The following is a 13425-nucleotide window of genomic DNA, read 5'->3' on the forward strand; positions in this document are numbered from 1 at the left end:
ATCTTGTGGTACATGCTTTCAAGCTTTTGTACCCTCTACGCCACAATGGAAGAGAGATTGATGGGTGTGAGTTGCCCCAGTTGGCTGCTTCCCCCTGGCAGTGTAAAGTGTAGACAGAGCTAGTGTTAGAACTGAGCTGAATTCACAACTCTCTGCAATTTCTTCTAGTCTTGGGCAGAGCATTTGCTATAATAAGTTGTGATGCATTCAGATGGGAAGCTTTCTAAGGTGCTTATGTAGAAATCAGTAAGAGTAATTGAAGATAGGGAAATAGGGCACAATGTCAAATAAAAATTTGAAATTACCTTTTTAGGTTCAATGACAGTAAGCGTTTAAGAAGGAACTGCAGATGCCGGAAAATCAAAGGTACACAAAAATGCTGGAGAGACTCCAGGTGCAGCAGCCGCTGAGTTTCTCCAGCATTTTTGTGTACCTTCAATGACAGTAAGCATTGGTCTGGTACATTCCTCAGTTCAAGGGGTTTACAACTCTAGTACATTTATCTATACTAGATAGTGATATATTTCCTCCTGATTTATACACATCCTCTGATACATGTAGTGAGTCAGAGATTGGACTGTACATAGGGTAACATGCTGGTAATAGACACAAAAACCTGGAGTAACTCAGTGGGTCAGACAGCATCTTTGGAGACATAGATAAATATAGAACAAATGAATGAAAGAGATGCAGAAGTAACAATGATCAAGGAAACAGGTGAAATTAAAGCAACCGGAAGAGCAGGTAGGTCCAGGCAGACTGAGTGAAGGTGTTCAACAAAATGATTGCCCAGTCTATGTTTGGTTTTTTGATGTTAAATAGTCCACACCTTGAACAACGGATACAGTAGATGAGGTTGGAGGAGGCGCAAGTGAATCTTTGAAAGGACAGTCGGGGTCCCTGAGTCGTGGAACACGTGTTGTGCCAAATGCCTTCTTGTTCACTCTATCTACTTGTGACGTCACTTTGAAGGAACTATGAACCTGTACTCTTAGATCCCTCTGCTCTACACCACTCCCCAAACCCCTGATATTCACAGTGTAGGTCCTGCCCTGGTCTGACTTCCCAAATTGCAACACCTCACACTTCTCTGTATTGAACTCCATTAACCATTCCTGGGCCCACCTGCCTAACTGATCCTGCTGCATTATTTGACAACCATCTTCGCTATCTACAATACCACCCACTTAAGTGTAATCTGCAAACGTACTAATCATGCCTTGTAAGTTCTCATCCAATTAATTGATATGGATGATAAACGTATCTGTATTTTGTTGACCAAAGTAAAAAATGATAATTTGAATGTTCATTTAATACACTTTATGAAAACAGCAATTTGTATCTTTAATTTCCAGAAGGAACTTGCCATGAGTATGAGTGGAGGTCAAGTCCTTGGAATGGTAATGAGCGCAATGTGTGGTGTGTCCGCTCAGATGGTGTAAATGTGACAGGTAAAGAAATGTATTTGACTCTCCATTCTGTAGACATTTACAGTTACATTCGTGTTTGATTTTAAAGAATAGTTGACCTTTTCACATTCTATTCACTGCATTCCTCAAATAAATTGTCACTTAGGAATGTTCTGAACTGGGCTGTAACTTCTATGCAGTGTGTTTTTTTCCTCCTGATTTTGGCATTTAAGTTGTTACCTGTCATGAAATGCCTGATGCTGAGTGATCTAAGAAACTAAGCAGAAACTCAGGTTTGGTTAGTACTTGGTGTGGATACCTCCTGGGAATATCTTGTGAAGTTGGATTATCTAGAAAGGAGATGAAAAATCCAAACCAATATCCCACAAGCCCTATCCTCCCAGAAATTCACTTTGAGATAAATGATTTCTGTATAATTCTCCAGTTATGGAATAATATTAAATGTCAAACCTACGTCTCTCCTTCATTCTGCAAACGGAATCATGAACAATGATTGGTTACATAAACCTGCATGTCATTGACTGTCTCTGAACCTGCTACCTCCTGTATCGGTGGGGGCGCTGCAATGGCGGCAGCCCTGTCAGCAGCGCGTTAGTTTTTTCAACTTTTTTAGTATGTTTTAAAGTACATTTTTAATGTTTCTTTGTGTGTTTTGTGTGGGTGGTGGGGGGGGGGGGGGGGTGTGGGGAAACCGCTTCAGCCACCTCCCCCATGGAGAGGCGACTTTTTCCAGGTCGCCTCCCCCGTGGCCTAACAGCAAGGATCGGCACGGCCTTTCCCGGAGACGCGCCCGGGGCTTCAGCGGCGGGCGCAGCGTGGACTCTCGGCATGGAGCGGGCGAGCCCTCGCTTGGGCTCGCCGGAGAGTAGCACTCCATTTTGTTGGCCCGGGGCAGCCGGCAGCCTGAAGCCGCGGTCTGCACAGCTCCAGCTGGTGCGGCGTCTACAGCCCGGGATCCCTCGTGGGGGACCTGGGGGAAGAAGAAGCCATCACTGCCGGCCCGCGGCCAACTTCTACCGCAGGCGCGGTGGTGACTTACCATCACCCGTGGAGGGGAGCTTCGACCGCCAGCCCTGCGATCTGCGGTGCTTCTGGCTGCAGCGCGGCGGGAACTTTAAACTTTAAATCTTCGACCGCCGGCCTGCGGCCTACACCAACTTAAAGCCGCGGTCTCCGGTGGGGAGAGACGACTCTGGACTTGTACCTTGTCCTTTTACCATCTGGACGCCCGCAGCAACGGCTGCGGAGGGTTGAGGTCCCGACCACGAAGGAAAATGGAGGAGGACTGGCCAAATTGTGTGCCTTCCACCACAGTGATGAATGCTGCGGTGGATGTTTATGTTAAATTTTTATTGTGTTTTTGTGTGTGTTCTTTATAATTGTACTGCTGCTGACATATTCATTTCACTTGCACTTTATGTGTAATGTGACAAATAAACCGTATTGTATTGTATTGTATTGTATTGTATTGTATTCCTTAATACCTTCACCATTACCTTCAACTGTGCAACAACTTGACTGTCATACAGGATGAAAACTTGCAAACACCTCTAATACTGGTCTCTGCTCAAGCATATATCATTTTTTTTGACCTCCTAATCAGTGTCTTTCAGTGATGCATCCCACCCTAGATATGCTCTCATTCTGTCCATTCTTCAGAAATTATTCTGTGGTTTCAACTCTGCAATATTAAAGGTGTGGTACAAATATAAGTGACCAAACTAACAGAACAGGGACACATTATTATTTAATATCCTTCTCAATGAAGGCATGCATGGCAAAAGCCTTCTTCACACGCTGTCCACCTGACCTGACACATTCAGGGAACTTACAGGATGTTGTCACAAGCACGCGTTCACTTTTCAACAGTAATGTTAATGTTCTTTTCCATGTTGGCTGAGAAGCCATTTGGATTTCCCAATCCAATTTTCTAAAACCGAAAATAGCTAAAAATATATTTTTCAATATGGGCAAACATCAAAAGCTTGATTTTGCAATGACATATGTCTACAACTTGTATCCTTCATTTTTAGCACTCTTGATATAGCAGCGTGAGTTAGTACTTGGCACACTGTTGACAATGTTCAATTTCATAAAATTATTGTCCCGTCAATTGGAGTAATTTACTGTCACTCACCATTGTTGAGCCGTCCCGCATGGCTATAAATAGAATAGAAGCGAACTTCCGACCTCAAAAGACTGCGGAAGGCCTGGGGCCTATAACATCGAGAAGCCACAGTCTCCGGTAAGAAAGTGGCCGATTCGAGCACTCCAAGTGTGTTCCATCCGTCCCGACGTCGGAGCTTTGATCATCCCGACGAGAAGGTTTGTACATCGGGCCGTCTGTAGAGGCGACTGCAGCTGGTCAAGGCCTCAAACACGGGTGAACAAAAGGAGGAAGACTGACTGAACTTTATTGCCTTCCATCACAGTAATCACAATGGTGGATGTTTATGTGAAGTTCTATCGTTCTTTTTAATTGTGTGTTCTTTTAAGTGTACGGTGGCATGGTAACTCGAATATCACTGTACCTTAATTGGTGCATGTGCCAATAAATGTGAATCAAGATTCAAGAGAGTTTATTGTCATGTGTCCCAGATAGGACAATGAAATTATTGCTTTGCTTCAGCACAACAGAATATAGTAGGCATGAATACAGAACAGATCAGTGTGTCCATATACCATTATATTAATATATACACACATGAATAAATAAACAGATAAATTGCAAATAAATAGATAATGGTCTATTAATGTTCTGAGTTTTGTTTCAGTTGAGTTTAATAGCCTGATGGCTGTAGGGAAGTGGCTATTCCTGAACCTGGACCTTGCAGTCTTCAGGCTCATGTACCTTCTACCTGAAGGTAGCAGGGAGATGAGTGTGTGGCCAGGATGGTGTGGGTCCTTGATGATGCTGCCAGCTTTTTTGAGGCAGCGACTGCAATAGATCCCCTCGATGGTAGGGAGGTCAGAGCCGATGATGGACTGGGCGGTGTTTACTACTTTTTGTAGTCTTTTCTTCTCCTGGGCGCTCAAGTTGCCGAACCAAGCCACAATGCAACCGGTCAATCTGAATCTGATCTGAAATCTGAATCTGAATCAATGCCCTTGGCTCCTTCCCCCATACATTTTAAATTGATAGAATGTCTAGCATGGAACATTAATCCAAACATCCTTATATTGAAAATGTAATAGTACTTGTAAAACAAACGCTGACCTCATTCATAATTCATACTTTTATAACCTGTAACTTGGATAGTTTTTCATATTATTCAATTTGAGCATGATTTTATTAGTGTTAATAAACATTGCAATATAAAAAAGCATACATTTTTAATATTTTCCCATCTACAGTATTATTGAGCCTTATAAATGTATAATGTCTGTGTTAAATTCAGGAGGTTGTTCTCCTCTGAACCAGCCAACTGCCACCAGACACTGCAATCCATCCTGCATTAAACCATACTCCTTCTGTACACAGGTAAGAATTGGGAGAAAATTTCCTGTTCTCTGTAAATATTTTCCATTTAATAGTTATTGATTGGAACTGTAAAAAATCTGACTGCTCTCTGATTTTTATGTTCTAGTTGGAAAACAAATTGCTGAAACACTTAATTATTTTCCATTAAAAAATCAACAGATTTCACTATCGATCTGCTACAAAATGGTAATAAGACTTTTCCCAGACCCTTTGCTGTAACAGAATAGAACTGAACGACTATATCAGCAAATGATCCTGTCATTGTGGTTTATAATTCAGTCACCAAGTGCTTGCATTGAACCAGTTGCAAGTTGTTAAGTTGCAATGTGGTGGGGCTGGACGTGAGTGCTAAAAGTTATGCTAAACTCATCGGAGTAATATTGTAGTTAAATTACTATACTGGCATTTAAGACCTGAATTATTTATTAATCTAAAGGCGTGACTTTGAATCACAACAAGCCATGATTCAAATTTTTATTTTAGAATGTTTAATGTCCACCTAAATGTCATCCTTTTTTCAAGGTTTGGAAGCAGGGCTTGAACCCACAACATAAAGAGTGTGAAAACAGTAATCATTCGCACAAGAACTTTAAGGGTTTAAGTGCTGTATAGCACAGTTATTGTTTCCTCTTTTTCACCATACATTATTTCATCAGTTAACTGTTGTGCAAAGCTAAAAAAATCTGATATTTCAGCAGTTTTCATAATACTTGGGGTCAACAATGATGTTTTACACCAAGGTCAAATTGCTGACCAGGATAAAGGAATGGGAATGTACTTTACAGATAAGCAGTTGATGGTCTTTTTACAAATGAGGACCAATAGATACAAGAAAGCTTGTTCTGATCTTCGCAAAGCCATCAAGAATGCCAAGAGACAGACTTGAATACTGTAACTGGTTGCAAAGTGAAGTCAAGCAACATAACCGGTGATAGTATATCCCTGGGTGATTCTTCAGTGAGTGTCTACTTTCAAGTTTCTGGAAAACCGAAAATAAAACTTAATTTTTTGCAACTTTGAATGTTGTTTCACATAGATGAACATCTCAAATATGTGAAAAATATGTTTGGTGCAATATTTTAGAGAATTTAATTTATTTTTTTCCAGTCTTTTTCCAGGTTGCCCATTGCATTCAGTCATATCCATCATATTTTTATGATGAACAACACTGCAAAATATAACTGATTTAAGAATATAAAATCAATTTTTTGTCGCAGTCTTTCAAATTATAGAGTATCTTCCTCAAATAAACTATCAAAATAAAACTTTTTCAGTCTAACGCATTGATTTTAAACCGTCGTAACAGTTTACTGCCGAAAAAGTGGTGATTTTCAGCAAGGATGGTAACCTTCACATTACTTTTCACCAACTTCCTCTAAAACAATATTAACTTCAGATGAATAGGCTGAAGCACTGTTAATTTTTCAATTATAATTGATAATTATGGTAATTATTTTATTATTTTACACATTATGATTGTTACGACTCCCGAATGCAGGTACTTCAGAGCCGCGTAACATAATTCAAAAACCAGGTTCAAGTTCAAAAATCTTTTAATTATTCAATGGAACACAAAACCCAAACCTGATTTAAACAACCCAGTCAGGGATATGGATGGACTAACAAACAATTAAACAGTGCTCCAGCCAGCCACGTAATGGACCGTCGAACCAGAGACTCTAAAACCTGCCTTAAGAGATATAACCCTGAAACAAAGTGCACGAAAACACTAAGGTCAGCCCTTATCCGTCCCAATTCAATATTTGTTAACAAGTAATGGTGAAAGTACACATAGTTCTATGCCATGTGGCCAGGCCTTCCTCAGCTCACACCAGCAGGCTGCTCACAAGTCAGGGTCTACGAAGAATAGAGAGAATCCTGGGAAACTCTGGTATTTAAGCTTCAGATGAGTCACCCGTCACCTGACGCAGCTTGGCCAATCGGGTACAGGAGCCTTTAACCCCTTGATTCCAGACTCACAGCCACGAGGCCTGTACTCGGGAGAGAAACAGAGAAAGGTAAGTACATAGCATTCACCAGGGGGGGGGAAACACGTAACAATGAGCATAAAATACTCATGTGACGGATATGACTCAGCATGGTGGAGATGATCAAGTTTGGGAGCTTCACGTGGTGGAGATGACTAAAAATATCCTTAGGGGTAGGGTTTGGGCTAGGGCTGGGGTTGGAGCTGGGGCAAATCTTCGGGCTGAGGCTGGATTTGGGCTGGGGCTGTGGCTAGGGCTACGGTTGGGGTTGGGGCTGGGGTTGGAGCTGGGGCTAGGGTTAGGGTTGGGGCTAGGGTTGGGGCTAGGGTTGAGGCTGGGGTTGGAGCAGGTGCTGGGGCTGGGGTTGGGGTTTGGGTCGGTTTAGGGTTAGTGCTAGGGTTAGGGCTAGGTTTGGAGCTGGGGTTGGAGCTGCGGCTGGGGCTGCGTCTGGGGCTGGGGCTGGGGCTGGGGTTGGGGTTGGGGTTAGGGCTGGGGTTGGAGCTGGGGCTGGGGTTATGGCTGGGGTTAGGGCTGAGGTTGGAGCTAGGGCTAGGGTTGGGGCTGGGGCTGGGGTTAGGGCTGGGGTTAGGGCTGGGATTGGGGCTGGGGCTACCGACTATCGATCTCCAGCTCCATTTCTATCTCCAGCTCCATCTCCAGCCAGACACAAAGCCGTTGCATCTTCCCGTGACCTGATGTCCCTCTCCGCGCCCGGCCCTCTTCAGCCCTTGCTCCCCGTTGGGGGATGGGGCTGGGGTTGGGGTTGGGGCTAGGGTTACTTACCCCCAGTCACTAGATCCAACAGCTCTAGCTCCATCTCCAGCTCTAGCTCCATTTCCAGCTGTACACAAAGCCCCATTGCAGTTGTCGCATCTTCCTGTGACCCGATGACCCTCTTCACTCACGGCCTTCTTCGGCCCTTGTTCCCCGGTGGGGGGTAGGGAGGAATAAGGGCTGACGAGGGCCGGGCGTGGAGAGGGTCATCGGATCACAGGAAGATGCAACGGCTTTGTGTTCGGCTGGAGCTGGATGGAGATCGGGGTTACGTTGTGGACGGGAATGGTGGCCCAAGCCTTTTGTCCAGGATGGCCTCACCGTAAGGCCATGCCTGGCCATGTCGTTTCCCGAATGGCACATGGCATGATTTGTTCTCCCGAACAAATCAAAAAAGAACGATTTAAAAAAAAAAGAGTTGAGCACCGTTTGCAGATGACGCCGAATAAAGGTACGTACCCGCTATGCAGCAGATAAAAAGAGTTTTCACACGCTTCGCGTCCCGCGAAGCAGGAGAAATTCACAAGGCAGGGGACTTTTGAATTCTGCGGTCTTTTGAGGTTGGATGTTCGCGTCTATTCTATTTATAGCCATGCGGGACGGCTCAACAAAGGTGCGTGACGGTAAATGACTCCAATCATCGGGACAAGAATTTTTTGAATAAAAATTACGATTTATAATTTTATCAAGAATAGATACATTTTTTTAAGCGTAATAAATATTTTAATTATTAATACCTACCGTTTAAAAGTATTTTCATTTCAGATAGATCCCCATTAAATAAATATACCGACATGAAATTTCACTAGTTACCACCGGGACATGCGGTTTTGGGGAGGGGGCATAGAACATTGGAAAAAATATAATGCTTTATTCATTTAGGGTTTAATTTTTATTTATGAGGATTATGTTTATTAATATTATAGAAAAAGAAGAAATGGGATAGAATTACAGATTTTCCTTACATATAACATCAAAGTAGCGGGACACCAAAGTAGACACTTACTGAAGAATCACCTGATGAACCATGCAATCTATGCTCACTTGGAGCAAAAGGCCAATAGAACAATGTCATCTGTCCCACCAAACATACGTGTGCTTCTTCCCAGTGTCATTGCTGCAGAAGTTAGATCGGCCTTCCTAAGGGCGAACCCATGGAAAGCATCTGGCCTGGATGGGGTCCCTGGCTGCATCCTTAGGAACTGCACAGACCAACTAGCGGGAGTGTTCACAGACATCTTTAATCTCTCTGTCTGAAGAAGGGTCTCGACCCGAAAAGTCGCCTATTTCCTTAATTCTGAAGAAGGGTCTCGACCTGAAATGTCGCCTATTTCCTTCGTTCCATAGATGCTGCCTCACGCACTGAGTTTCGCCAGCATTTTTGTCTACCCTTAATCTCTCCATACTCTGTTTGGAGGTACCCACCTGCTTCAAGAATTCACCATCATCCTGTTGCTGAGGAAAAGCAAGATCCCATGCCTTACAACTATCATCCAATGGCCTTGACATCCACTATCATCGCCATCAGTATAATCAAGGACGTCTCACCCCAGACACTCCTCCCCTCCCACTCTCCCATCATGCACGAGGTACAGAAGTGTGAAAACACATGCCTCCAGATTCAGGGACACTTTCTTCTCAGCTGTTATCAGACCACTGAACTATCATATCAACAACTAGAGAGCAGTCCTAACTTACTATATATCTCATTGGAGACACTCGGACTATCTTTAATTGGATGTTTCTGGACTTTATCTTTCACTAAACATTATTGCCTTTATCCTGTATCTGTGCACTGTGGGTGGCTTGGTTGTAATCATGTATAGTCTTTGCTGACAGAATAGCACGCAGCAACAAATCTTTTCAATGTACCATGATACACGTGACAATAAACTAAACTAAACTAAACTAAATACCCTAAATCTGGGGAAGGAGGTTTGGGGAGCAAAAACATATTGAAATGTTTGTTTTGTGAGCCATTGCAGGTTCTGCAATCTTGCAGAAGAATTTAACAAATGTCTTTGTCAATACAGGGATAGCTGAGCAAAAGAACATTACCAAGCTGGAGTAAAAGAAACATAATTATGTAAATAGTTGAAAAATATTTCAAATACTTTATATAATTTATATTATTGAAGCAACAATTTGTACGACATTGTTTGGTTGTTTCAGTTTTAATGTGGAACATATTTTTAAACCATGAAGGCCAATATAAAAAGGCTTATGGCAAAGATTACCAAAACAACAATGGCCAATAAATAAACATGACATATAATTTTTTTTAAAATGGTATCTATAAACAGACTTTTGCTGCCCCCTGGTGATAATATAGTGAATGTGTGGTTGCACAATTTGTGAAAACTTATTTTTTTATTATTGCCACACTATATTCAGTATTTTCATTATCATGTGTTTATGATTACAAGGTTGAATAGAATGAAATTATGTAAAGTGTCTTTGTTGAGCATGATGCAATGGGAGGGCAGCACAGCAGTGCAACATTTAGCACAACCACACCCAACCTTTCTTCACGTGCCGTCCAAGTAGGGCTTGTCAAAACAGACAGCAGTCAGCAAAATCTATGATCTTAAACTCCAAAATAAAAGCTTGCTGTCTATTTTGCCAGTATTTGAATGCTTCTGTACCTAAATGTCTGAAGCTGTCAGACTATTTTACAATTTTAACAGTGCAAAACATAGAAGCTGAAAGGAAATAATTTGCTGGAAAGAATTGCACATCAATATTTTCCAAGCAGATATTTCTATCTTTGCAGAATGTAAATGTCTAATGTGCTGCAACCATCCTACTTGATCACTTTTCATCTTGCCATTCATCACGAGTTCTTCTCCGTTCTTCAGAGTCCACAAGACCTGGCATGGCCTCACTCACTTGCTCTCTAATAGAATCGTGTGGGTCAGCACGTTCTTGAACTTTATGCCTGCATTCGGCTGCTGGAACTAGCAATGAGCCTCAACAGCAAAGCTAAACTGTGGGGCTGGGAAGACTTTGTTTTTGGACTGAAGATAGACACAAAAAGCTGGAGTAACTCAGTGGGACAGACATCATTTCAGGAAAAAAGGAATAGGTGACATTGAGTTGAGGAATTGTAAAGGCAAGAAGACACTAATTGGTGTTATCCACAGACCCCCAAATAGTAGCCCGGATGTAAGGTGTACGTTGCAGCAGGAGTTAAAACAGGCATGTAAAAAAAGGCAATGCCACTGTGGTGATGGGGGATTTCAATATGCAGGTAGACTGGGAAAATCAGGTTGGTTCAGGACCCCAAGAAAGAGAGTTTGTTGAATGCCTCCGAGATGGATTCTTAGAGCAGCTTGTAATGGAGCCAACCAGAAAAAAGGCAATTCTGGATTTAGTGTTGTCCAATGAACCAAATATGATAAGAAAACTCGAGGTAAAGGAACCGCTCGGAGGTAGTGATCATAGTATGATTAGTTTTTATCTGCAATTTGATAAGGAGAAGGTTAAATCGGAAGTGTCAGTGATGCAGTTGAACAAAGGGGACTATGAAGGCATGAGAGGGGAGCTGGCCAAGGAAGACTGGAAAGGGATCCTAGCAGGAATGACGGTGGAACAGCAATGGCAGGAATTTCTGGGCATAATCTGGAAGACGCAAGATCATTTCATTCCAAAAAGGAAGAAAGATTCTAGGGGGAGTAGGAGGCAACCGTGGCTGACAAAAGAAGTTAGGGATAGAATAAAACTGAAAGAAAAGATGTATAACACAGCAAAGAGTAGCCGGCAGCCAGAGGATTGGGAAACTTTCATAGGACGACAGAAGGAAACAAAACGGGCAATACGGGCTGAATAGATGAAGTACGAAGGGAAGCTGGCCAGGAATATAAAGAAGGACAGTAAAAGCTTCTTTAGATATGTTTCGGGAAAAAGAGTAGCAAATGTGGGTCCCTTGAAGGCAGACACGGGTGAAATTATTATAGGCAACAAGGAAATGGCAGAAGAGTTGAATAGGTACTTCGAATCAGTCTTCACTAAGGGAGACATAAACAATCTCCCAGATGTACTGGAGGACAGAGGATCTAAGGGGGTAGAGGAACTGAAAGACATGTTCATTAGGCGAAAAATAGTATTGGGTAGGCTAATGGGACTGAAGGATGATAAATCCCCTGGACCTGATGGTCTGCATCCCAGGGTCCTCAGGGAGTTGTCTCTAGAAATAGTGGACGCATTGGTGATCATTTTCTAATGTTCAATAGATTCAGGATCAGTTCCTGTGGATTGGAGTATAGCTAATGTTATCCCACTTTTCAAGAAAGGAGCGAGAGAGAAAACGGGGAATTACAGACCAGTTAGCCTGACTTCAGTGGTGGGAAAGATGCTGGAGTCAATTATTAAAGAGGTAATAATGGGGCATTTGGATAAGCAGTAAAAGGATTAGTCCAAGTCAACATGGATTTATGAAAGGTAAATCATGCTTGACTAATCTTCTGGAATATTTTGAGGATGTGACAAGTAAAATGGATGAAGGGGTGCCAGTGGATGTACTGTATCTAGACTTTCAGAAAGCCTTTGATAAGGTCCCGCATGGCAGACTGGTGACTAAAATTAGAGCACATGATATTGGGGGTAGGGTGTTGACGGATAGAAAATTGGTTGGCAGACAGGAAGCAAAGAGTAGGGGTGAACGGGTCCTTTTCAGAATGGCAGGCAGTGGCGAGTAGAGTGCCGCAAGGCTCGGTGTTGTGGCCGCAACTGTTTACCATATATATTAATGATTTGGAAGAGGGAAATAGGAGCAAGACTAGCAAGTTCAGTGGTTAGGTTAGTTAAGGGGGAGGTGCAGCGAGGTGCAGCGAGACCTGGGCGTCCTTGTACACCGGTCACTGAAAGTTGGCATGCAGGTACAGCAGGCAGTGAAGAAAGCTAATGGAATGTTGGCCTTCATAACAAGAGGCTTTCAGTATAGGTGTAAAGAGGTTTTTCTGCAGTTGTATAGGGCTCCGGTAAGACCACATCTGGAGTATTGTGTACAATTTTGGTCTCCTAATTTGAGGAAGGACATCCTTGTGATTGAAGCAGTACAGCGTCGGTTCACGAGATTGATCCCTGGGATGGCGGGACTGTCATATGAAGAAAGAATGAAAAGACTAGGCTTGTATTCACTGGAGTTTAGAGGGATGAGGGGGATCTTCTAGAAACATATAAAATTATAGAAGGACAAGCTAGATGCAGGAAAAATGTTCCCAATGTTGGGCGCGTCCAGAACCAGGGGTCATAGTCATAGAATAAGGGGAGGTCATTTAAGACTGAGGTGAGAAAAAACTTTTTCACCCAGAGAGTTGTGAATTTATGGAATTCCCTGGCACAGAGGGCAGTGGAGGCCAAGTCACTGGATGGATTTAAGAGAGAGTTAGTTACTCTCGGGGATAGTGGAGTCAAGGGATATGGGGAGAAGGCAGGCACGGTTATTGATAGGGGACAATCAGCCATGATCACAATGAATGGTGGTGCTGGCTCGAAGGGCCGAATGGCCTCCTCCTGCACCTATTTTCTGTTTCTATGTTTTTCACATCTCGTTAAAAGTCAGATGTCTTAAGCTAAAAATAGATTTGATTACTAATTTTCATGCCATTTTCATCCTGTTAATATATCATATATATAGTATAATTCCAGAGATATACCAGACCATCAACTTATCAGTTTTCACAAAACAACGAATAGAATAATAGAATTCTATCCACCGTGAGCAAAAAACAATCATTTTAGATTTTCATAA

General features: G+C 42.6%; 1 protein-coding gene across 1 annotated transcript in view; it reads left to right on the top strand.

The window, feature by feature from the left end:
• Window positions 1–13425, top strand: part of thsd7ba (thrombospondin, type I, domain containing 7Ba) — a 743639-nt gene that overhangs the window by 710746 nt on the left and 19468 nt on the right. The window contains exons 24-25 of the mRNA XM_055638650.1: window positions 1356–1451; window positions 4829–4911. Of these exons, the coding sequence (XP_055494625.1) occupies window positions 1356–1451; window positions 4829–4911 (179 nt within the window). The remainder of the gene's footprint in view (window positions 1–1355; window positions 1452–4828; window positions 4912–13425) is intronic.

Source organism: Leucoraja erinacea, chromosome 7 (assembly GCF_028641065.1).
Source record: "Leucoraja erinacea ecotype New England chromosome 7, Leri_hhj_1, whole genome shotgun sequence".
NCBI classification, from domain to species: Eukaryota; Metazoa; Chordata; class Chondrichthyes; order Rajiformes; family Rajidae; genus Leucoraja; species Leucoraja erinaceus.